This window comes from Mustela nigripes, chromosome 3 (genome assembly GCF_022355385.1).
Source record: "Mustela nigripes isolate SB6536 chromosome 3, MUSNIG.SB6536, whole genome shotgun sequence".
Taxonomy (NCBI): Eukaryota; Metazoa; Chordata; class Mammalia; order Carnivora; family Mustelidae; genus Mustela; species Mustela nigripes.
Window position 1 is genome coordinate 31688857 of NC_081559.1, and position 22434 is coordinate 31711290.

Below are 22434 nucleotides of genomic sequence, written 5' to 3' on the forward strand. Positions count from 1 at the left end.
AGGAACAAGCTCCTGGATATTTCTTTGAAGCTGTTTCTGGATCTCTAGTCTAACAAAACAAACTCAGATGCAAACTACAGGGATACTAAAAGCAAAAACTCCAGAATGCCTCACATCAGTAGTACACAGACTCCGTCTAGTTAGCCTAACTGAAACTCCCCAACACATTTTACTGCCCTTGGGCTTTTAGACAGGAAGAAGCTCACTCTTCCTCAGCCAGCCTTAGAACTTAATTACATGTGAAGCCTCTCAGGATAACTTTCAGGTGTTTCCTTTGCCTTAATCACTTCAGACAGGCAGCTTCTGAGTGCACATCATCAGGTCAGGTTCTCCCAGCATCCAGTCTGGACTCCTGAGTTCAGAAGTCTCACCCTGGGGCTGGGGGCTTGACAGTGCCAATAACTATGGGCTACCACACTCCGCTAGAACAAAAGTATTTTGTGCAGACCTAGAAGACTCTACAAGCATTTTCCCAAGATGCTTCAGGGAAAAGGAATGTTTTCTGGAAAATACTAACAATTAAATGAAGTTCTATTTCCCACCTCCCCACCCCAATCAAACTGAAAAAAATACCAAAACGGAGCTGGACTCTTCGTTACATTATCACTAACTCTGGATTCGGCCGATCAGTCTTACCTTCTGATGCTTTGATCACATATCCACCCTTCTTTTCACCAGGAGGTACATTAAGCAACTGCATTATTCTGTCCAGCAGCCCATGGATTATCTCAAACCCAGGATTCTTGTTGTAATAAAGAGCACAGAGATGCCTGTAGTTTCTTGCACCTACATCTGAAAAAATAAAAGAATTGGCCACAAGGCCACAGTGACCATTACTTAAGAAAGTACTGTGAGCCTAAAAGGCATCTTTAGGAAACTTAGAGCAAATACTACTTATAGTAAATTGGGAGGAAAAAAAAGAGACCACTAAGTTCAAAAAAGGTCGAAATTAAATTATATTGTTTGAAGAACACACATAGGTTGGAAAACCATGAAGTGAAGAAGGGAATAACTATGACAGAAGTTAGGATAGTGATTACTCTAGTAAGAGAAGTGATATGAAGGGGAAGAGCCTCACAAGACGCCTAAGATACTGGCAATATTCTATTAGTTTGGATGGTTACCGTAGTATTTGCATTACAGTCTTCTTAAACCATCTATTACCGACACTCCTCATAATTAAAACATGAAAAACAGCAATAAAGGAAGAGAAGAACCACACCAATGTAAAAATAAACTAAAACAAAACAAAACAAAAACCTCTACACACAGGAAAAAGACTGAAGAAAAATATACCTAAATGTCAACAGAGGTTATATTTGGGCAGACACTCTTTTCTCCAAGTCTTACCTATTTTCCAATTGCTCCTTGATTAGTATACATTATTCTACTTTGAAATCAGAACTTACAAAATGTACTATTTTAAGACAGACTTGCAGCAATCCAAAAGAACCCTGTCAGTGACCGGATAAATAAACTGGTTCATCCACACAGCGGAATACTACTCAGCAATAAAAAGGAACAAAGTATTAACAGACCTGACATCTTGGATGAATTTCAAGGGCATCCTACTGAATGAAAGATGTCAGTCTTGAAAGGCTACATTTAAGTGCATTTTTTGGACATTCTGGAAAAGGCAAAACAACAGCATATGAGAACAGACAGTAGTTGCCAGGGTTTCAGATGTGGGGGAAAAATGTGACAGGTAGGTTTTGGTTGTGACAGAGCTGATCTGTATCTTGTAGCCATGGTTACAAAGATCTGAACTTTCCCTCTCTCTCTCTGCCTACATGTGATCTCTCTCTCTCTGTGTCAAATTTTAAAAAAGGGGAAGGGGTGCCTGGGTGGCTCAATGGGTTGGGCCTCTGCCTTCAGCTCAGGTCATGATCTCAGGGTCCTGGCATTGAGCCCCGCATCAGGCTCTCTGTTCGGTGGGGGGGCCTGCTTCCCCCTCTGTCTCTGCCTGCCTCTCTGCCTACTTGTGACACCTCTCTCTCTCTTAGAAAAAAAAAAAAAATCTTAAAAAGAAAAAAAAGAGATCTGAAACTTTATTAAAACCTCTTTTCAAAAAAAAAAAAAAGTACAGCATATAAAGGTAAACTCAAATTCAACAGTGAGCATTTAATCTTAACAGATATATACACTTGTGGCCCTTTAATTCCGAAGGAGACAACTGCTCTGACACAAACACTGTATAAATACAGACTTCATTTTGGTGTTCAAATTACAAAAAGAAAAAGCAATTTAGTATTGGGGGTAACTGAAAATAACCTTTATATAACTTTGTATTATCATGTACTGAGCAAAAGCTCTTCCACAGATTTATTCCTGTAGCCATTCCCAATGACAAAATATAAAATGTCTTTTACCTTCCAGATATCCAAATAAAACACAAATTTTAAGACATGATACTACTAAAGTGATATAAAAGTAAGCACATAAATGGAGTGAAAAGTGAAACTAACAACTGATGATCTACTATGTGGTAGGTACTTAGCACCTATATAATCTTAATTTTCAAGACAATCATGTAAAATGGGTTTATCATCCCTATAAAATAGGATAGGAAAAATAAGATGGAGAAACAAAGGCTCAGAAAGACTGTTTAGCGTCAAGCCAACTGGCTAGAGCTAACTGTAATTGATTATACAGTTAGTAAGTTATAAAAGCAGAATTTGACCAGTGTCATTTAGCTCTAAAACACACCTTTCTACTAAACAGTGGAAATCTCAGTCTCAAAAGGATTTAGAGGAGAAAGTCTCTGAAGGACTTAGATGAAAACAAACAATATAAGAACAAACTTACCGATAGATATATACCTACTTAATGTTAGCCAAAGATACGGTTTGGCTAATGGTTTTGACAGGACACATATTTCAGTATTCTCAAGTGTTTTATTTTTGAAGTCCTTAAACTAAAGTCTCTAGCCATCAACAACACTGTAATTCATAGAAAGCGTTCGGAGTGAAACTTCTGACTGAGAGAAATAATTGTTCTTGCCATATAAAATTTCTTAGTGCCTACTACGATCAAGGCACACGGCTCTGGGTACTCCTGGAGGGACAGAGTCAAAGCTAGCACAGGGTCTGCACAGACTACACTCTCAAAAATTAATTTCTGAATAAATGAATAAAGCCTGGAAAAGGAGGTAAACACACACACACAACTATTAAACAAGATCAGGCCCAGTCAGTGGGCCACATTCTAAGTCAGCAAAGAACTCACTGATGTAGAAAAGGGAGTTCTGTACCACTGTCACTCTATCATTTCCGTTGGCAAGAATAAAGAAATCTGGTATCTAAATGCTCTAACCAAAGGTGTAAGAATAAAGATTAATATTAAAACCAGGCAGGCATAAAACCTCACTAAACCAACCACATGCATAAACTCAAATGAGAGGCTTGATTTCTCCGTAGGAACACACACACGCTTGCATATACAAGCATACTCCCTGAAGGGAAAAAAATGAAATGAAACAGAACTAAATTATCCCTTTCATATTACTGACTTGCTCCTGGGTATCTTTGCCATGTGGTACCCATTTGTTGGTGTCACATGCTTCCACTTTAACACAGACATGTATTCAAACTACTTTGTTCCATTTTTGCTGGGAAAGAAGAGCCCAACAGTAATGCCAGCATTCAGACAGCTTAGCAACATAAACTGAATCTTTATTTTGGTAACCTTGTACCTTGGAATACTTCTTCCCTGATCTCTAAACTGTGTAAAACTTACCTTACTGATAAGAGGAGCAACATCTGGTTTAAAGACTTAGAATTTAGAACAAGTTGAGTGATTCTGATAATCAAAATGATGCGCTTAGAGTAAAAAATACAGGACTTAAATTATACTCAAGTCAAGAAAGGTTTCAGGATGTCTGCATAACACACACATACACAAATAACCTGTGTATTTCTGGATTCGATTCTGCAATATTTTTAAGAAAACCCAGAGATTGGGGCGCCTGGGTGGCTCAGTGGGTTAAGCCGCTGCCTTCGGCTCAGGTCATGATCTCAGGGTCCTGGGATCGAGTCCCGCGTCGGGCTCTCTGCTCAGCAGGGAGCCTGCTTCCCTCTCTCTCTCTCTGCCTGCCTCTCAGTGTACTTGTAATTTCTCTCTGTCAAATAAATAAATAAAATCTTTAAAAAAAAAAAAAAAAAAAAGAAAACCCAGAGATTTTTAGGGCCTTGTACTAAATCCACTGTACGAATTAAGCTATTTAGGCTGCCCTTCCTACTCCCACCACTGATTGGCCATTTTCTCCACATTTCCCAAGCGTTACCGCTCCCTCTAGACTTGCTTCTTCCCATCTCGCTAAGATACTCCCCTTGCTGTAGCCAAACTGAATTAAAGGAGGAAATAACCACATATTCAGTTCCACCCACTCCTTCTTGGAGAAACTGCTAGGTATAGTAAAATTCTCATTTCCTTATATTTTGCACTGAGGGACTATATTACATCACCGGAAGTTCACTCACTGCATGCCACAAAGTAAGAACTATTTAAATTTCATGCCAAAACAAGGGTTTGTTGGAAATGCCTCAGTTCTTTATAACTCAGTTAACAGACCTCTTGTGTCATACCATCAAACAATTCTGCTTTTTAAATGGGCCTGCCAAGTATGTCAGCCTAAATTACCAATGTATTTCACAGACTTCAAAGTACTGCCCGGAGAGGCTGATCTAAACCACCCAAGGGGGGCAGGGGGGTGGGTGGGGTAGGCTGGCTACAATTCCATAAGCTGAAAGAACATGCCAAATGATTTTTTTTAAAGAGGAGGAAAAAAGGAATGGTACATGATGTTCCTCAGTGAAGTAAAACTACTGTCTACAACTCAAATTTTTCAAATGGGCTCCTACTTGGTAACCAAATTAATTACCAAAGTACCAATGATAAGAAACAAATGAAGGGTGTTAGGTTACGTTATTATATATGGACTGCCTGGAAAAGGGCAGAGTCTCTGAGAAAATGACTCCATATCTATACTCATATTCACCTGAAGGCCCAAACATAGATGCTAGAAGAAAGCCTACTGAAAAGCCAAGAAGGCTTTCAAAGTAATCAGTGGCTAATAGGGAGCATGAGATTAGTAATCCAGCCAAGACTGAGAAAATAAAATGAAGCACCTGATTTTAATTCCATCCAATACATTTCTTTAACATTAGTACCCAAGAGACTATAGTTAACATGGCAAATTTTTCATATTTCCTGAAGAATTTCAGTGTAATAGTAAATGATTCAAAAAAGCTACAAAAATCCTGTGAAGACACACACCTTAAAAACTATCTAATGTGTGAAAGAGGAATCTTTACACACTGGTGGCAGGGCTGCAAGTTTGTTTTAAAAAAAAATCCTTTTTGGAAGAGAATTTAAGACAGCAATCATTTCATATGCTTACCTATGGACTGACCAATTCTATGTCTACAAATACAAATAAGTAAGGGTATAGGATATTCATTACAATAGACATGTTAGCAAAAACCTGGTTGCAATCTAAATATTCAAAACAGTCTGAATTATTATGCAGTAATACAATGGAATATTATACAGCCATTAAAAAGAATAAGATGGACAGAATGTACTCATAGGGAAAAGGTAAAACATAGGACAGGTAAAGCATAATTCCATTTGTGTAAACACTAGAAAGTATTTTTTGTAAAGATTTTACTTATTAGAGAGCAAGCGCAGAAATTGCGGCAGGGAGGGACAGAGGAAGAGGGAAAAGCAGACTCCCCACTAAGCAGGGAGCCCAGCGTGGGGCTCGATCCCAGGACCCCGGGATCGTGACCTCAACTGAAGGCAGATGCTTAACCAACTGAGCCACCCAGGTGCCCCAATACTAGAAAGTATTTATCTGTATCTATGGCTTACAGAGAAATGGACAACATATGGTTGTATATGCAAAGAAAATATCTGGCAACTTATTGTAAGAGCAGGATTAGGGAGAAGTTAGATACATGTATTTTTTTTTTTAATGTGAAAAGAACAGAATTGCTCTTAATATATATCTATGAAAGCCCTTAAAGGTGGTACAAATTTTATGAACATAAAACTTAAGAACAATTTTCCTTAAAATTTCTGTGTAACACCAAAGTACAGATTTTTTTTTTTAAGGTAAGGCTGAAAGCCATGAAATTAATATGAAGGGGAAAAAATCTATGACCTTCTCAGTGCATGAAGGAAAAAGTTATAACTTTGAGTTAGCTTTTAGTTAACATAAACCTGGAATAGATTTTTATCTATTAAAAAAATACGGTATGCAATGCATGACAGAGCATATTATACTCACGTTTGCAGATTTTAACTATGTGGAACCAAATGTACTAAAATAACTTTCCATATTAAAAATGATGTTATTTACAGTTAAGATGCCATCATATAGGAGAATGATGCTATCAAATATTGTTAATGTCAATGTTCCTTACACCCATATTTTTTGAGTTATTAATTGGAAATTCTACATGCCAAAAATATGAAGTAGTAAAATTAAATTAATCCAGACTGATGACATAAGCTCTCTTCAGAAAACTGCATTCCACATGTGGATGCTAGATAATCTTCCATCATTTGATGGCTACAGAATTAATGGACAATTTCTCAGAGCTTAAGTATTTCTCAAGCTCATAATGAAAATGCTTATTATTAAGCTCTTTATCAAGCAAAGAATTATAAAAAAAAAAACTATAAAGACCTGGCCCTCATATTCAGTAGGTTACAATATGGAACAGATCCATGAATGGCATAGAGAGCAAACTGGAAGAACAAACCAAATCATATAGCAGTAACTTATTTATGTTCTATGCAGCCATGGTAGCCCAAGGAGGAAAAAGGAACAAGAATCTTATATATTGCGATTAACATTAAAAGAGTTTCTGAATTTCCACATTCAAACAAGTCAGGGTAAAAAGTAGATCACTGTGATTTAGAAAAGCTACAGGAAAGGGCACCTGGGTGACTCCAGTTGGTTAAGTGTCTGACTCTTGATTTCGGCTCAGGTCATGATCTCGGGCTCAGGTCATGATCTCGGGCTCAGGGGACTGAGCCCCACAGTGGGTTCTATGCTCAGCAGGGACTCTGCTAGAGATTCTTTCCCTCTCCTTCTGCACCTACCGCTGCTCACACCTCTGGGCCCTTCCCACCTCCCACCCCTCACCCACAAATAAATAAATCTGAAAAGCTTCAGGAAGTATGTGAAATTCTAGAAACTAGTAGAATAATCTAGGGGGTAGGCAGAGAAAATGCAGCTCGTTACCAGGACTGTAGCAACGCTCTGGAGAAAGTAGGAATGGTCTGAGCAAGAAGTGAAGGCTTGGAGTGAGCACGCATCCTATGGCAAGTGAGGCAGCTGGAGCCCTCTAAGTGGTCAAGGGCCTGCAACCTACTTCATCTACTGTAATATCAAAACCCAAAAGTCTCTCAGTGTCTAGTTCAAACTAAAGTACGTGGTGATTTGATTTTCAAGATTCTCTACAGATGGGGCGCCTGGGTGGCTCAGTGGGTTAAGCCTCTACCTTCGGCTCAGGTCATGATACCAGAGGCCTGGGATCGAGTCCCGCATAGGGCTCTCTGCTCAGCAGGGAGCCTGCTTCTCCTCATCTCTCTCTGTCTGTCTCTCTGCCTATTTGTGATCTCTCTCTCTGTCAAATAAATAAATAAAATCTTAAAAAAAAAAAAAAAGATTCTCTACAGATACACGTCAGAATAACAACTGGACGACTGTATCATGCTAAATCTAACCGACCCTGTACACTTTACAAAGCCAAACTAAGTCATCTTTCTTAAGCTGTGGTTCCCTTTAAACTCAGACTCAAGGGCACCTGGGTGGCTCAGTGGGTTAAGTAAGTCGCTCAGGTCATGATCTCAGGGTCCTGGGATCGAGTCCCGCATCGGGCTCCCTGCTCAGCAAGGAGCCTGCTTCCCCCTCTCTTTCTCTGCCTGCCTCTCTGTCTACTGTGATCTCTCTCTGTCAAATAAATAAATAAAATCTTAAAAAAATTAAAAAATAAAAACATAAACTCAGACTCAACACGGTGATGTGTTTTCTCCTGCCATCTCAGTGAGCTTCTAGGCATGCTGACAGCCTCAGGAATCATAATGGAATAAACTGTGATGGCAGAATTCAATGTGCTTTTAATAAAAAGCCGGAATGTTGGACTTTGCAAAATATAGTTGCTTTTCTGGGCACAAAAGATTAGCAGTTTACAAGTAGGTACTTTGCTCCCCTCAGTAATTTACTATTTTGTTTATAGTTTAGTTAGTCTTGCCATCGAAGTAGGAACAACTGAAACCAATCTCACACAGCAGCCTGATTTGATAGCTCCAGGGCCGCTTCTACTGACTTCCGCCATAAAGCTGAAAATGTACCCCACAGCAGAGTCTGCATTTAACTTCTCGTTCCAAAGACACATGCCACTCTGCCCAAAAGGGATAAATCAGCTTAGCTGGTGGAGTCATGACTAATTTTTAACAAGGCAGCAGCAACTCTGGATCTTACAGCTCAATAAATGTAGTAATTGGCTCAGCCTTAAAGAACTGGAATGTGCAGGACTCCAAGTGGAAGTTTTACTATCCAAGAAGTGTGCCTGACTTAGTCACTAGATAGGCAGTGGGACTGACAGTCTCACAACATGGACAGTCAGTCAAAGAAGTCCACAAGAGCAAAGGAAACTATCCAGTGAGGTCAAGCATGAAAACAGGGGCCAGTGGGCTTTCACTTACTTATAGGAATTTAAGTCAAACAAAATTTGTAGGAGGCATACTGAAATCCAGCATAGATTCCTTTTCATTTCCACTGTGGAAGATACATATGCCTACACAAAACTGACAGGAGGCTGAGAGTCAGGGTTTTCCTTAATGTTAGAAAATGACTCAGTGGCAACGGTCACTCCTCTGTGTTCTCAGGGCCCCTCGTACATTCCTTCAGAGTACTACCTATAAAAATCTGCTCACCATCAGTCTCTCTCAAGACAGGAAACTCTCTCATAGTCCAAGCAGACCATAGCAAAGAACAGGAATTCAAAAAGACTTTTCTCCCAGTGCAATGAATGAGACTGTCTTGCTCACTGTTGCCACACATCTCTGCCCCTTCTGAACCAGTCCTTTGGGTATGGCCCCCACTAATGAAAATCTAGGATTTATACATAACTGGAAAATTCCTCTATCATTTCACTTTTAATGGACTACATTTTTTTTTTCTAAAACAGTTTGAATACTTAGGAGGAATTGGCTAATATAAATACAACAGAAAAATGCTGACTGGCTTGAAAGGCAGTAAAAACATTTGTGCTCAATTCATTGAAGAGAAGTGGGTGATGAATTACTAGAAACACAGCATTCCTTAAAAAAAAAAAAAAAAAATCCTCAAAAACAATGCCGCCCCACCCCACAAAACATAAAAACAAACAAACAAACAAACAAAAACCACATTCCTATTTTTAAGTAAATTGCCCCATCAGTACATTTTGCATTTTGGTTTTCATAACCTAAAAAAGATAGTGCACAACAGAAGAAAAGCCAATTAAGTCAAATTAAGGATAAAAATGAGCCCTAAGTGCCTCATTTTTAGTGTCAGCAAGGTGGCATTGAGTCACCTTTAATAGCCAAAAGTCTCTAAGTCACTCTCACAGAAAATTACCAAAAACCAAGATGCTATGTATCTGGCCTTAGGGACTCTAACAGTAAGAGCAGACACCAAACTGTATTTCTTATGTGGCTCGAACTTTTAAAAAAAATTTCATTTAATTCTTACCAAAAATCTAGTAAGTACTATGATCATCCCTGTTGCAACAGATGAGAAAACAGCACAGAGAAATTACATAAATTGTCCAACGTTCAGCAGCTCATAAGTGGCAGAACCATGACTCAAAACCGAGTAGTCTGGCTGTACAGTCTTAAATCCATGTGCTATGCTGCCTTTCCCATAGAACCCTCTATGTACACCAAATGACAAGTAGGGAGTCTGCCTGAACATATGTACAATAATCCTTCAGAAAAGCTACTTGTTAGGACATAAAATCCAGGCCTACCTAAAGAGAAAAGCCACTCCGAAGCAAACTTATGTTTTCAAGATGATAAACTTATTGAGCACACTTACCTCTTCTCATTCCTCAAATCCCATTAATGGCATAAAAAATTGTGAAGAAAACCGTAATTCCAAGACAACAGGCAAAAGCAGTATCAGATAAAAATGTTCCCACAGGGAAAACCACAGAATAATCACAACTAAACCCCCAAATAAAAGAGGTCTGCTACAGAATGAAAACTATTCTTTCTGATGAAACAAAGTGCAGAAGAAATCCTAATCTGAGTTTAAAAGTATAGGGACTGGATTTCTAGGGTTTTCACCAGGGTGACTTATTAAATGATGGCCTACAGCCTAGCCCTGTACAATAGCTCGCTCTCAACAGCCGAGGTTATCTCCTAGCATGGGCCTTGGGGCACAGTGGAGTCTATGTTTGGGACTTCCCAAAAGACACATGAAAGAAAAAACAGTGAAGCAATCCATACCAAGGACAGCAATACAGTCAAGTGCTCCGCGCTTACTGTGAAAATTGCCCGTGGCAATTGTGGGGAACCCCAGCTTGTTCCTCACTCTCCAGACTCTGAGCTGATCGCCTACAAGCAAGCCTAGCTCTGCAGAGCCCTGTAGGGAGTCCTTACCATGAGGGAGGAGGCTTACTGATGATATAGTATTATAAAACTTTTGAGGAAACTTAGACTCATTTTATACCTAAAAACTCCTGCAGATTGAAAGTGAGGGGACAGTGAACCATTTATCATGCTAATGGACATCACAAGAGCAACCTGGAGTAGCCATGCCTTCACCAACTGGATTTTAAACCATTTTAAATATAAAGAGTATAATGAGACACAAAGAAGGGCACTATATCATAATATAGGGGTCCAACAAGAAGATCTAACAAGTATTTATGCCCCCAAATTGGGAACACCCAAATATATAGAACTTTTGAGGAAACTTAGTATAATTAACCTAAACCTAATCCTGTATTTATAAATACGTTTGGATCGCCAAGGATCAAAACCTACAATTCAAAGACCTAAAATGAAAGGAAAGAAGTCAAAGTTCACAGAAAAAATTTGACATTAAAATCATAACAAATTCTTAGGTATCTGTACCAGTGGAGGATTTGAGGCACAAGAACTACAGAACTACTTACAGCTGGCACTGAAAATGTTTTCCAATTCCTGCCAGATTGACCACCCAAAGGAAATTCTACATAGACTGGTATGAAAATAAACTTTTATTCTCTAAGGATATATGCACAGAGACCAAATTCTGACCCTAGCTCTAAGTCCAAAATGTATGCAACCTTGGGAAAATTACTACTTTTCTGTCTCAGTTCTCCTACAAATTAAATAGGGACAATATTTTTTGGTCCAATCTGCCTCAAGGAGAGAGATTAACAATCCCAAGAGAAAAGGTATATTTTTAAAACTTTTTTAAAGTACAAAGCACCACACAGATGCAAGGTGATGCTATTAATTGAAAAGAAGGCTACATAGTAGAGAGCAGATGGAATCCAGCTTTGGCTGCAAAGTTTGCTATAGAAGGTCCACATACAGTCAAGCGGGCAAGCCTATGGTATCTGTTTCCTAAGACAGACTGATTTAGAGTCAATAGTTCTTGACGGCTCTGGGTAGTCAGAATAATGCCACATTATCCTCTTCAGGAATAACTAAGGAAAAGGCCTTTGCTGTTGTCGAGTGATTCAGGAGCACATACTCAGTTTTAAAATCTGGAATAAAACTCCTGTATAAACATGGTTAGGACTGGAACTGTTCCCTGGTTCTCAGGGAACAAGAGAAATACTGCCAGCAATTCAGTCATTTCATGGCCCTGCTACCAAGAAATGACCCCATATGCAGCTCCAAAAAGACTTGTGTCAGTCTGAAGACAGAAGTTTGAGTAATACAGATATCCTTGGCAATCAGGTTTAAGTACTACCTAAATATGTTCACCAAATAACCTCTGAGTTCCATATGGTAGACCAGGCTACTGGCTATACTAACAAGTCCAGCCTATTCTTGAGGCAAAAACTGGTCAAACACATTTATAATGACAAATAGCTAATGCTAAACTAGAGTGACAAGACAAAGTACCTTAAAATGATATGCACATAAATCACAAGATTTTAAAAAAATGTTTCACTGTACTTTTCAAGTTGAGGTTTTAACAGGGTTCTTCATAAATGTTAAGTTCTTTAAGATCTGTTTTCTACTAAAAGAAATAAAAGCAACCAAATATCTGAAGGTATTACTTGGATGGATTTATATCAATCAATCATGAAAAGTAAATTTATGAAACAATTAGGAAAGTTAAAACACTAGCTGGCTATTTGATGATAAAATAGTGTTGGGTTATTTTTTAAAAACAAAAGTAGTATCTTTTATCTTTTAGATATATATATCTTTTGGAAGTACATACTGTTTGCTGGTGAAATGGCAGGATGTCTAGGAATCACATCAAACTAACGTGGGGGAATGCCATGTGCTGATAATTGCTGAAGGTGGGTGTTAGATTCACAGGGGTGGTTATACTGCACACCTTTATATAGAGCTGAGATTCTCATAATAAAATGCTTTAAGTGTACAATCAAAGGTGACTTGTTCTTACCTCTGCTAGAATCTTTTACTACGATGTCAGAGATTTCAAACAGTTTCAGAGGAAGGGGCATCTTCCGATTCGCAGCTACAGTCTTTAGGAGGCCAGGAAGAAGGGTAGTGCGTGCCACCTACAGGAGAAGACATGAAACTGAAATGACCAAAAAATAACCCAAACTGACTTGGTTATAAAACAAGGCCAAAAGAACTCGACAGCTTCACAGTAGTAAGACTCTTCTGGAAAATGCAATGAGTAAATGTCCAAATCATTTTTAATTATCAATTCCAAGACAAAAAACTGAAAATATCCTGGCTCCCAAACTTACAAAATAAAAAAATCATAAAGTCTGATCAAAAACTAAGAAGTATAAATACAATGCCTATATCTAGGATTGGTTATGATCATTTTTAAAATTAAAGTTAGCTTTTGAGATTACAAATATGTAAATTTTGATATCCTGCTTTATTTTATAAAGTAACTGAAGGAGATTACAAGAAATTCAAGTATTTAAATGAGATTAAATATGAGCTAATCAAATTCTTAAAAACCAAGACTAGGGAAAATGTAAATGCAATTACAGTATCACAATGAGAAAACAGAACACAAATATGTAAGCACTAAAAAAATTATGCAGCTGCTATGGGCAAGCTGTAACCATAGTTTTCAGCTTAGTGGCCAAAGAAATAAAAACAAACATGCTAGTTCTAAAAATAAACAAAAAGACAAAAAACAACAACTTCCCTACTTCTATCTCAAATTTCTCACTCTAAGCTATATGATAGGTTAGCTGTCAACACCCTACTCTCAGAAGTTTTAACAGCAGTGGTAGGGCACCACCCTTAAGATCCTGGGCTCACAGCAGACACCAGCACCACTACCCTTCACCCAGACTACTGTAGGAGCTTAAGCTGGTTTCTCTGCTTCCACTCCTGCCGCCTTATGGCCTGCTCTCCACACAAAGTGATAATCTAAGGCCTACATCAGATGACACTCCCCTGCTCAAAAATCTAATAGGTTGCCATCAAATTTTGAATGAAATCATGCCCTGCATGGGGTCCTATCTGAATCTGGCCCGGGCCTCCTCTCCACACTCCATGCCTGCCGCTCCTGCTGGTTTACTGGGTTTCAGCCACACTCCCCAAGCAGTTCCATCTCAAGCCCCCATGCCTCCCTCCTTCCTCTACCACATACAGTCTTCTTCTGGGTTCACATGTGGCTGTCTTTCTTCAGGTCTCTGTTCAAAAGGTCCCCACAGAGGCCTGCCCTGACCCCCCTGGCTAAAACAGCAGCCCCTCCTAGATCCTACAGGCATAACAGTAAACCCCTATGAAGACTTGCTTATACAATGTGTATTGAGGGAAAGAGAAAACCTTTCCGAATACATTCACTCTGCCACCTGCTGCTGGTAGTCTTCAACTCCCTGCTTTTGTAAATATCTCTTACTTTCACAACTGGAGAGCAAGTGCACAAACCACTCACAGAAATAAAAGTACAATGTTAAAAGAAAGCTTAACTTACTAGAATATAAACAAGCTACCTATGTAAATAGCTTTTCCTAGTGGGGTTTTTTTTTTCCATTTTATAGATCAGCCTTATTTGCTTGTTTAAAAACTCACAGCAATACAAAAAATGAAACCTGAATCTAATCAAGCTTCTAGATCTACCTGCTAATTTACTAGAATGTATCTAACAAAATCCTAACTGCACGAACTCTAAGACAAATGACCCAGTTTGTTCAATGCAGAAAGTAAAAGGAAGAGAGACAGAGAGATGGACTGGGGGGCAATCTGTAGATTAAAAGAGACATAAGGGGGCACCTGGGTGGCTTAGCCATTAACCAGCTGCCTTTGGCTCAGGTCATGATCCCGGGGGTCCTGGGATTGAGCCCCGCCTCGGGCTCCTTGCTCAACAGCAAACCTGCTTCTCCCTCTCCCAGTCCTCCACTTGCTGTGTTCCCTCTCTCGCTACATCTCTCTCTCAAATAAATAAACAAATCTTTTTAAAAAAATAAGAGACATAAGAAACATTATCAACTTTGACTTGGGATTCAGATGAAGTTCATGAAAATTGTCTATTAAAAAAATTTAGACAAGAAAATTTCAACGACTGAACATTTAAAAATATTAAGGAATACTATTGCTAATTTGGGGGAACATGGTAATATTCTGTAACTTTGTTTATAAAATCTACATGTTTACTGACATTTTTCTTTTTATCCATTCTCTACCATATCTAGTTAGAAAACAGCCCCAAATTAAGAATTATCCAAGAGAAAGAATAAACAATAAACTGGGTTACTAGCCCAGAAACAACTTTATATTTAAACAAACAGAACTCTGTTAGCTACGTTAGTAATGGGAGGACCTATGTAATGGTAAAGCAGGAGTAAAATATATAGTCTGTCCAGTCTAAAAGATGGACTCATTTAATGTGTTTTATGCAGAAATATAGATTCTGAAAGTGTGCTAATCCACAGCTATTTATAGTGTTATTTAATGTGTTTGTGATTTTCCTTCTACTTATTAAAGTAGAGAAAGCAGGATGTAAACCCTACAGAACATTACCACATCTTAAGAAATCTATCAAGCTTGATAAATGAAACTGGGAGGAAAAGGAAAATTTGGAATAAAAGCAAATAAAAATCCAGTAAGATTTACTGAAAAATTCCTCTACCCAAACGAATTTGAGTGTCTCTCACTGAAAAGAACAGGGCATCTTTTAAGAGCAGTAGGAAAGTGAGTGGACCTTCTCACAATCCTTCCAAATGGCGTAAGAATTTAAAGTTCTTACACTGAATACAGAGAAACAATTTGTGTACTTGATGAGTATTACTACCAGTTAGTTCTTTAAATAGCAAGCGAGCCCTAATCTACCATTTTAGTGGTACATTTTAAATCTAACTTTAAAAAAATCCAAATTTTAACATTTTTAGATCTTTAAAAATTTTTAGAACTTGAGATCCCCTCCCCTACTTTCAGAGATATGAAAATCAAGATTCACAGAAGCATACAGATCAAAACCACAATGAGATACCACCTCATACCAGTCAGAATGGCTAAAATTAACAAGTCAGGAAATGAGAGATGCTGGCGAGGATGCAGAGAAAGGGGAACCCTCCTTCACTGTTGGTGGGAATGCAAGCTGGTGCAACCACTCTGGAAAACAGCATGGAGGTTCCTCAAAATGTTGAAAATAGAGCTACCTTACGACCTAGCAATTGCACTACTGGGTGTTTACCCTAAAGATATAAACGTAGTGATCCGAAGGGGCACGTGCACCTGAATGTTTATAGCAGCAATGTCCACAATAGCCAAACTATGGAAAAAACCTAGATGTCCATCAACAGATGAATGGATAAAGAATATGTGTGTATATATACAATGGAATACTATGCAGCCATCAAAAGAAATGAAATCTTGCTATTTGCGACAATGTGGATGGAACTAGAGGGTATTATGCTTAGCGAAATAAGTCAATCGAATAAAGACAATTATCATATGCTCTCCCTGATATGAGGAAGAGGAGATGCAACATGGGGGGCTTGGGGGGTAGGAAAAGAATAAATGAAACAAGATGGGATTGGGAGGGAGACAAACCGTAAGAGACTCTAAATAAAAAATGTCACAAAACAAACTGAGGGTGGCGGGGGAGGGGGTTAGGGAGAGGGTGGTGGGGTTATGGACATTGGAGAGGGTATGTGATATGGTGAGTGCTGTGAAGTATGTAAACCTGGCGATTCACAGACCTGTACCCCTGGAGCTAATAATAAATTACATGTTTATAAAAAAATTTAAAAATTAAAAAAAAGGTTCACAGAAGCTAACTCAAGTCACAAATGTTCACATATTATAAAGCATTAATGTTTTTTTTAGAAGACTTTATTTATTTGACAGACAGAGATCACAAGTAGGCAGAGAGGCAGGTGGGGCGGGGGGAAATAGGCTCCCCGCTGAGCAGAGAGGCCGATGTGGGGATCAATCCCAGGACTGAGATCATGACCTGAGCCAAAGGCAGAGGCTTAACTCTCAGAGCCAGCCAGGCGCCCCAAGCATTAATTTTCTTGAAAGCATTTCCTCCCAATTCTGAGATTCCCCTTGATTCTAAGCGAGGGTTAAAGAAAATCATGAAGAACTGCATGTGCAAGAAAAACAGAACAAGAGCTGACCAGTAAGAAAGAGATGGTCTAAGTTATTAATAAAGATATAGGGGTGTGTGGGTGGGAAGCAGTGGTTTAAATACTCTGCCTTTGGCTCCAGTCATGATCCCAGGGTCCCGGGATTGAGCCCTGCATCAGGCTGTCTGCTCAGCGGGGAGCCTACTCCCCCCACCACCCACCTGCCTCTCTACCTACTTGTGATCTTTGTCAAATTAATAAATAAAATTTTTTTAAAAAAGATATTATAAACTATAAAAACAACATTTGGAAGTAATTTCCTATTCTAATAATGTAAATCACTTAACATTTTCTAAGACAGTATTCTCTCCCTTTTTTTTAAAAGATTTTATTTATTGGGAGCCTGCTTCTCCCTCTGCCTCTGCCTGCCATTCTGTCTGCCTGTGCTCGCTCTCTTCCCCTCTCTCTCTCTGATAAATAAATAAAATTTTTTTAAAAAAAAAAGAGTTTATTTATTTATTTGACAGAGAGAGAGATAGCTAGAGAGGGAACACAAGCAGGGGGAGTGGGAGTGGAGAAGCAGGTTTGCCGTTGAGCAGGGAGTCTGACAGGGCTCCATCCCAGGACCCCGGAAGGCAGACGTTTAACGACTGAGCCACCCAAGGCACGCCCTAAGACAGTATTCTCACTGAAATATCCCTGCACCCTATGTGAAACTGTCACTGAACTACAGGATTACCATGAAAAAAAATGGAGGCAGTGCAGTCAAGAACTGGTGTTAACTACTACTTTTAAAGTAATGACTTAATGGAGGTACTAGGAACAGTTGCTAACTCATTTATTACAAAATGGGTAGAAAAGATGAAATCTGAAAACAGTATTACAGTCAACTGATTTTAAGTGAATGAAATGGAAAGTTTAGACAAGACTAGGCAAGCAAAGCAAACAAAATATAACCAGGCCAATCAAGAAAAGACTAAAAAGTGTTAAGAATTCGTCAACAAGAGGCACCTGGATGGTGCAGTCAGTTAAACATCTGACCCCCAGTTTCCGTTCAAGTCATGACTCTGGGATTCTGGGATCGAGCCCCAGTCAGGCTCCCTGCTCAGCAGGGAGTCTGCTTGTCCCTCTGACTCTGCCCCTGCCCCAATTCTTGTTCTTTCTCGCTTGCACACACATGCTCACTAGTATAAAATCTTTTTTTAAAAATTTTAAAAATTAAAAAATTTTTTTAACTCTCTGCCCCTTTCCCACATGCTCTACTAAATCTTAAAGATCTTAAAAAAAAAATTCATCAGCACTTATGTAAGAACCAACCATAATCTTATCTAAGAAGAGATTTTTAACAAGTTCTAAGATTTTGTCATCTTAAGTATAACTTATGTACTGCCTCTCAGTATTTACCCAAATTCTTACCTATTTAAAATTCTCACCTGAAATTCAGCTGTTTTGGGATTACTTATGTGGACTGCCTTTGTTGCAGAGATGTCCAAACCAAGCTTATCAGCAATATCTTCTTGGGAACACTAAAAAGTATATGCAAAATAAAGAAAAACAATGACTAAATTTAATATACAACGTATTTAATGCTGTAAGTCAACTTATAGTCTCATAGCAATGTAGGTTCTCTATATAAAGAGGTTAAAAATAACAACTATACCAACTAATTAGGGCCACAGCAAATACAATTTAACATTAACAGTTAGTTCTCTTACAAGTTCTATCTATGATACAGAGCAAAGTTTTTCCCATGTTGATGGTGGTATAACTGTAGTGGGCCCTTCCTAAGCTAGTCTCCCATTCACCTTACCAGTCTAGTTCCTTACAGTTAACTATCCATTCCCTGATTCTTACACTCTTCCTTACGTTCACCAGAAATGTCTCAGGGTGCCTGGGTGGCTCAATGGGTTAAGCATCTCCCTTCAGCACAGGTCACGATCCTACAGTCCTAGGATCAGGCCCTGCGTTGGGCTCTCTGCTCAGCAGGAGTCTGCTTCTCCCTTTCCCTGCCACTCTTCCTGCCTGTACTCTTCCTGTGTCAAATAAATAAAAATCTTTTTTTTTTTTTAATTTAAAGATTTTGAGAAACAGAGTGAGAGAGAGTATGAGCAGGGGGAGAGAGGGAGAAGTAGACTTCCCGCTGAGCAGGGAGCCAGGTGCAGGATTCCATCCCAGGACCCTGGGATCATGACCTGAGTCAAAGGCAGACGTGTAACTGACTGAGCCACCCAGGTGCCCCAAAGAAAATCTGGGAGGGGAGGAGGGGAGGAAGGACGGAATAGCCTCTCCTCCCTACCTGCTCTCATCCCCCAAGGCTCTACCTTAAATGACAGCTCTACACTTCCATAAAAATATTCCTAATGACTTCTGTCAATTCACTCTCCCCACCCTGGTGTTCCTATGGCTTTGATTACCATTATAATCCATGCTAAGTCCATACTGACTTGTGGTAGAACAGTAAGAATAAGAGCAGAACTCAAGTGGCCTGAATTCTGCCCAATATTCTTTCTACTTGACCATTTAATTTCTGTGCATAGGTGCTGGATAAAGCTCTGAGCAGTAAACTCCTAAGCACTCTCGCTCTGAAAAGAAAAAAATACCTGTTGCACTCACAACTAGGATGACTGACAGAAGTTATGAAAATAAAACTATTAGATGCATCACATCTAATAAATGATTAACAAAGTAATGCAAATAAAGTGCCTGCCAGAAACTAAGTGCTCAAGAAAATATTAACAATGGTGATTAATAAATACTAAGAATTATCACATATATTAATGCTAACTGTTGCAAAGGAGTTAAAACAAAATGAAAACTGATGGGGCACCTGGGTGGCTAAGTGGGTTAAAGCTTCTGCTTTCAGCTCAGGTCATGATCCCAGAGTCCTGGGATTGAGCCCCATGTCAGGCTCCTCTGCTCAGTAGGGAGCCTGCTTTCCCCCCACCCACCCTCTCTGCCTACTTGCGAGCTCTCTGTCAAATAAATAAATAAAATCTTAAAAAAAAATTAAAACTGATGTACCATCAGATTAGTGAAAAATTTTCCAACATTAGGTCACGTTGCCTACTGCACTATTTTACAAAGTGGACTTCGAGGACTAGTCTGCATTTCTTAGAGAAGCACACACATACACGGGTTTAGATTTTAGGTCAATGTCAGTTCTAATGATTCCTGCCATGCTTTCTTGGGAAGGATACTAAAGTCACATCCTGACAGAGAACAAAAGGGCTCCCTGATCTGCCACGGCTGTAGAGGCGAATGGTGGAGAATGGTAGCAGGCACGCTGGACATAACCAATTTTTCTCCTCAGAATGAGGAGTTTTTTAACATGATATAATGTGATTAATTAGGAAATGCAATTTCAATGATGCAATCAACTCTCAAATAGAAGTAGTACTATGTGTGTAGAAGAAAGGTTGTTCCACAAACACAGGGCAGTGGAGGTATCTGAGTGGCTTTGTACTTCATCATGACAATAAAAGGGACAGATATTAGAAGCAGTTCGAAATCAAGGGAACCTTAAGTGGCAGTAGCTAGTAAAAAATATAAATATTTTTTTCAGTGTTAATATGTTTAAAGTATTAGAAAAATATAGTAAATATTTTACTTACTATAAGAAAAGTATAGTAAGTATTCACTGATTTTTATGAATATTCTTGTACTAAGGCTAAAGTAGATACTTAGTTTTAAAAATGAATTAATTTAGGGGTGTCTGGGTGACTCAGTGGGTTAAGGCCTCTGCCTTCAGCTCAGGTCATGGTCCCAGGATCCTGGGATGGAGCACCACATTGGGCTCTCTGCTCAGCAGGGAGCCTGCTTCCCTTCCTCTCTCTCTCTGCCTGCTGTTCTGCCTACTTGTGATCTCTCTGTCAAATAAATAAATAAAATCTTTAAAAAAAAAAGTGAGTTAATTTAAAATATTACAACTAGTAAGCAGACAGATAAAAATCATAATGATGGGGCGCCTGGGTGGCTCAGTGGGTTAAGCCGCTGCCTTCGGCTCAGGTCATGATCTCAGGGTCCTGGGATCGAGTCCCGCATCGGGCTCTCTGCTCAGCAGGGAGCCTGCTTCCTCCTCTCTCTCTCTCTGCCTGCCTCTCTGCCTACTTGTAATCTCTCTCTGTCAAATAAATAAATAAATCTGAAAAAAAAAAAATCATAATGATGGAAACAATTACTTGCATTTGGAAAAATCAAGGGCTAGGTTTTAGAAAAGGCTGTTTCATTGAAAACTAGATATAAGGCACAGAGATACTTAGGTTTGCTAATTATGTCACATAAATACCTCTGACATTGAAACTCCTATAAGAAAACTGTCATTGCGTATCTGAAGCTCTAACACCTCATTCCTTTCCCCTGCCCAGTGACAATGTGTGTTGAACTAACGGAACAGCTGAACAGACTGTTTCTGGCATCCCTAGGGGACAGTATAATCACGGGCCCGAGGTGCACATAGGCCTGGGCTGGAATCCTGCCCCACAGCTGACTGGCTGTATGGAATGGGACAAGTTACCTAAATTACCTGCTGTGTAAGACAGAAACACCTACTTCAGAGCACTGCACAGAGAGGGAATCAAACGCAAAAAGGCCTGAACACAGGATAAACCCCCTGCAGAGCAGCCCTGGTCAGGCAGCGTATGCACTCCCCTGAGACACATGGGGCTACCCACAGTTACAGGCTTAAAACTCACTACACTTCTATAAAAGGGCAGGGAAATACACAGGCCGAAGTCTGAACCACAGTTACTTCTGGGGAGGAAAACAGGGTTGGAATCTGAGGGGAAACAGAGCGGAACAGTCATGGTTCACTCTACATGGTTCTTTCTGTATAGGTTGAATCTTTTCAGATCAATCCTATGTCACTTAATTTTTAAAACGAAATATATTCTCAATGCTTTTTTTGGTATTTCATTGATGTTCAAGACTGTATAAGTATATGCATAGATGAATGACCTATACTATAAACTGAGCATACACAGGCCGAGACAACAGAAAAGCACTGCTCTAAAAGCCAAAAGGCTAGGATTCTGGTCCTGGTTCTCCTGCTGTCTGTGTACACTTCATTAGGTACTTATCCTGTTGACTTCAGGCTTCTTCACTCCTACAGTGCCTGGCATACAACAGATGCTCTGTAAATGCGGAATAAAGGACTCTGGAGTCAAAAAAAAAGGACAATGCTGAGCTAGAAAATCTGTAAGGTTCCTTCTGAGGTTAGCATCCTGTGAATGACAAATGCTCAATAACAGGAGAGAGGCTCCTCTCCTTTCCGAGGACCCTCTCCCTGTCTTTCTGGAGTTGAGCTGGGGGTTGAAAATGAAGTCATTTTGTTTTTGTGTGGTTTTGGTTTTCACCCTCCATCATTAACCTGACACCTACTTGAAGACTCCAGAACTACACAGTGTAGGCACCACACAAATGCTCAGCAAGGCAAGAGGAAACTATAAACGGCACAGACTTTTTATTCTTTTCAAATGGTCAGTCTGGTGGGGGAAGGGCATTTCCTTCAATTTTGTAATAAAATTCATTTCCTAATTCAGGCCTTTTATGTCAGCTTTCCAACGCAAAGCAAATGATGTGAACACGTTCAAAGAAAAAGTTTAATGTGGAGCAGTCCACAAATCCTTAACTAGGGCGGCATCTAGTGGGCATAGATACAACCAAATTAAGACTAAACATTCCAACTTAATCAATTTGATTA

At 39.3% G+C, this 22434-nt stretch overlaps 1 protein-coding gene across 2 annotated transcripts in view; it reads right to left on the minus strand.

Annotated features, from left to right (window-relative positions):
• The window catches only part of FARSB (phenylalanyl-tRNA synthetase subunit beta), a 70864-nt gene that overhangs the window by 22337 nt on the left and 26093 nt on the right, over positions 1-22434 (minus strand). For both annotated transcript variants that reach the window (XM_059393580.1, XM_059393579.1), the window contains 3 exons: positions 18170-18262; positions 12635-12752; positions 637-792 (listed from right to left, as the gene is read on the minus strand). In XM_059393580.1, coding sequence (XP_059249563.1) covers positions 637-792; positions 12635-12752; positions 18170-18262 — 367 coding nt within the window. The remainder of the gene's footprint in view (positions 1-636; positions 793-12634; positions 12753-18169; positions 18263-22434) is intronic.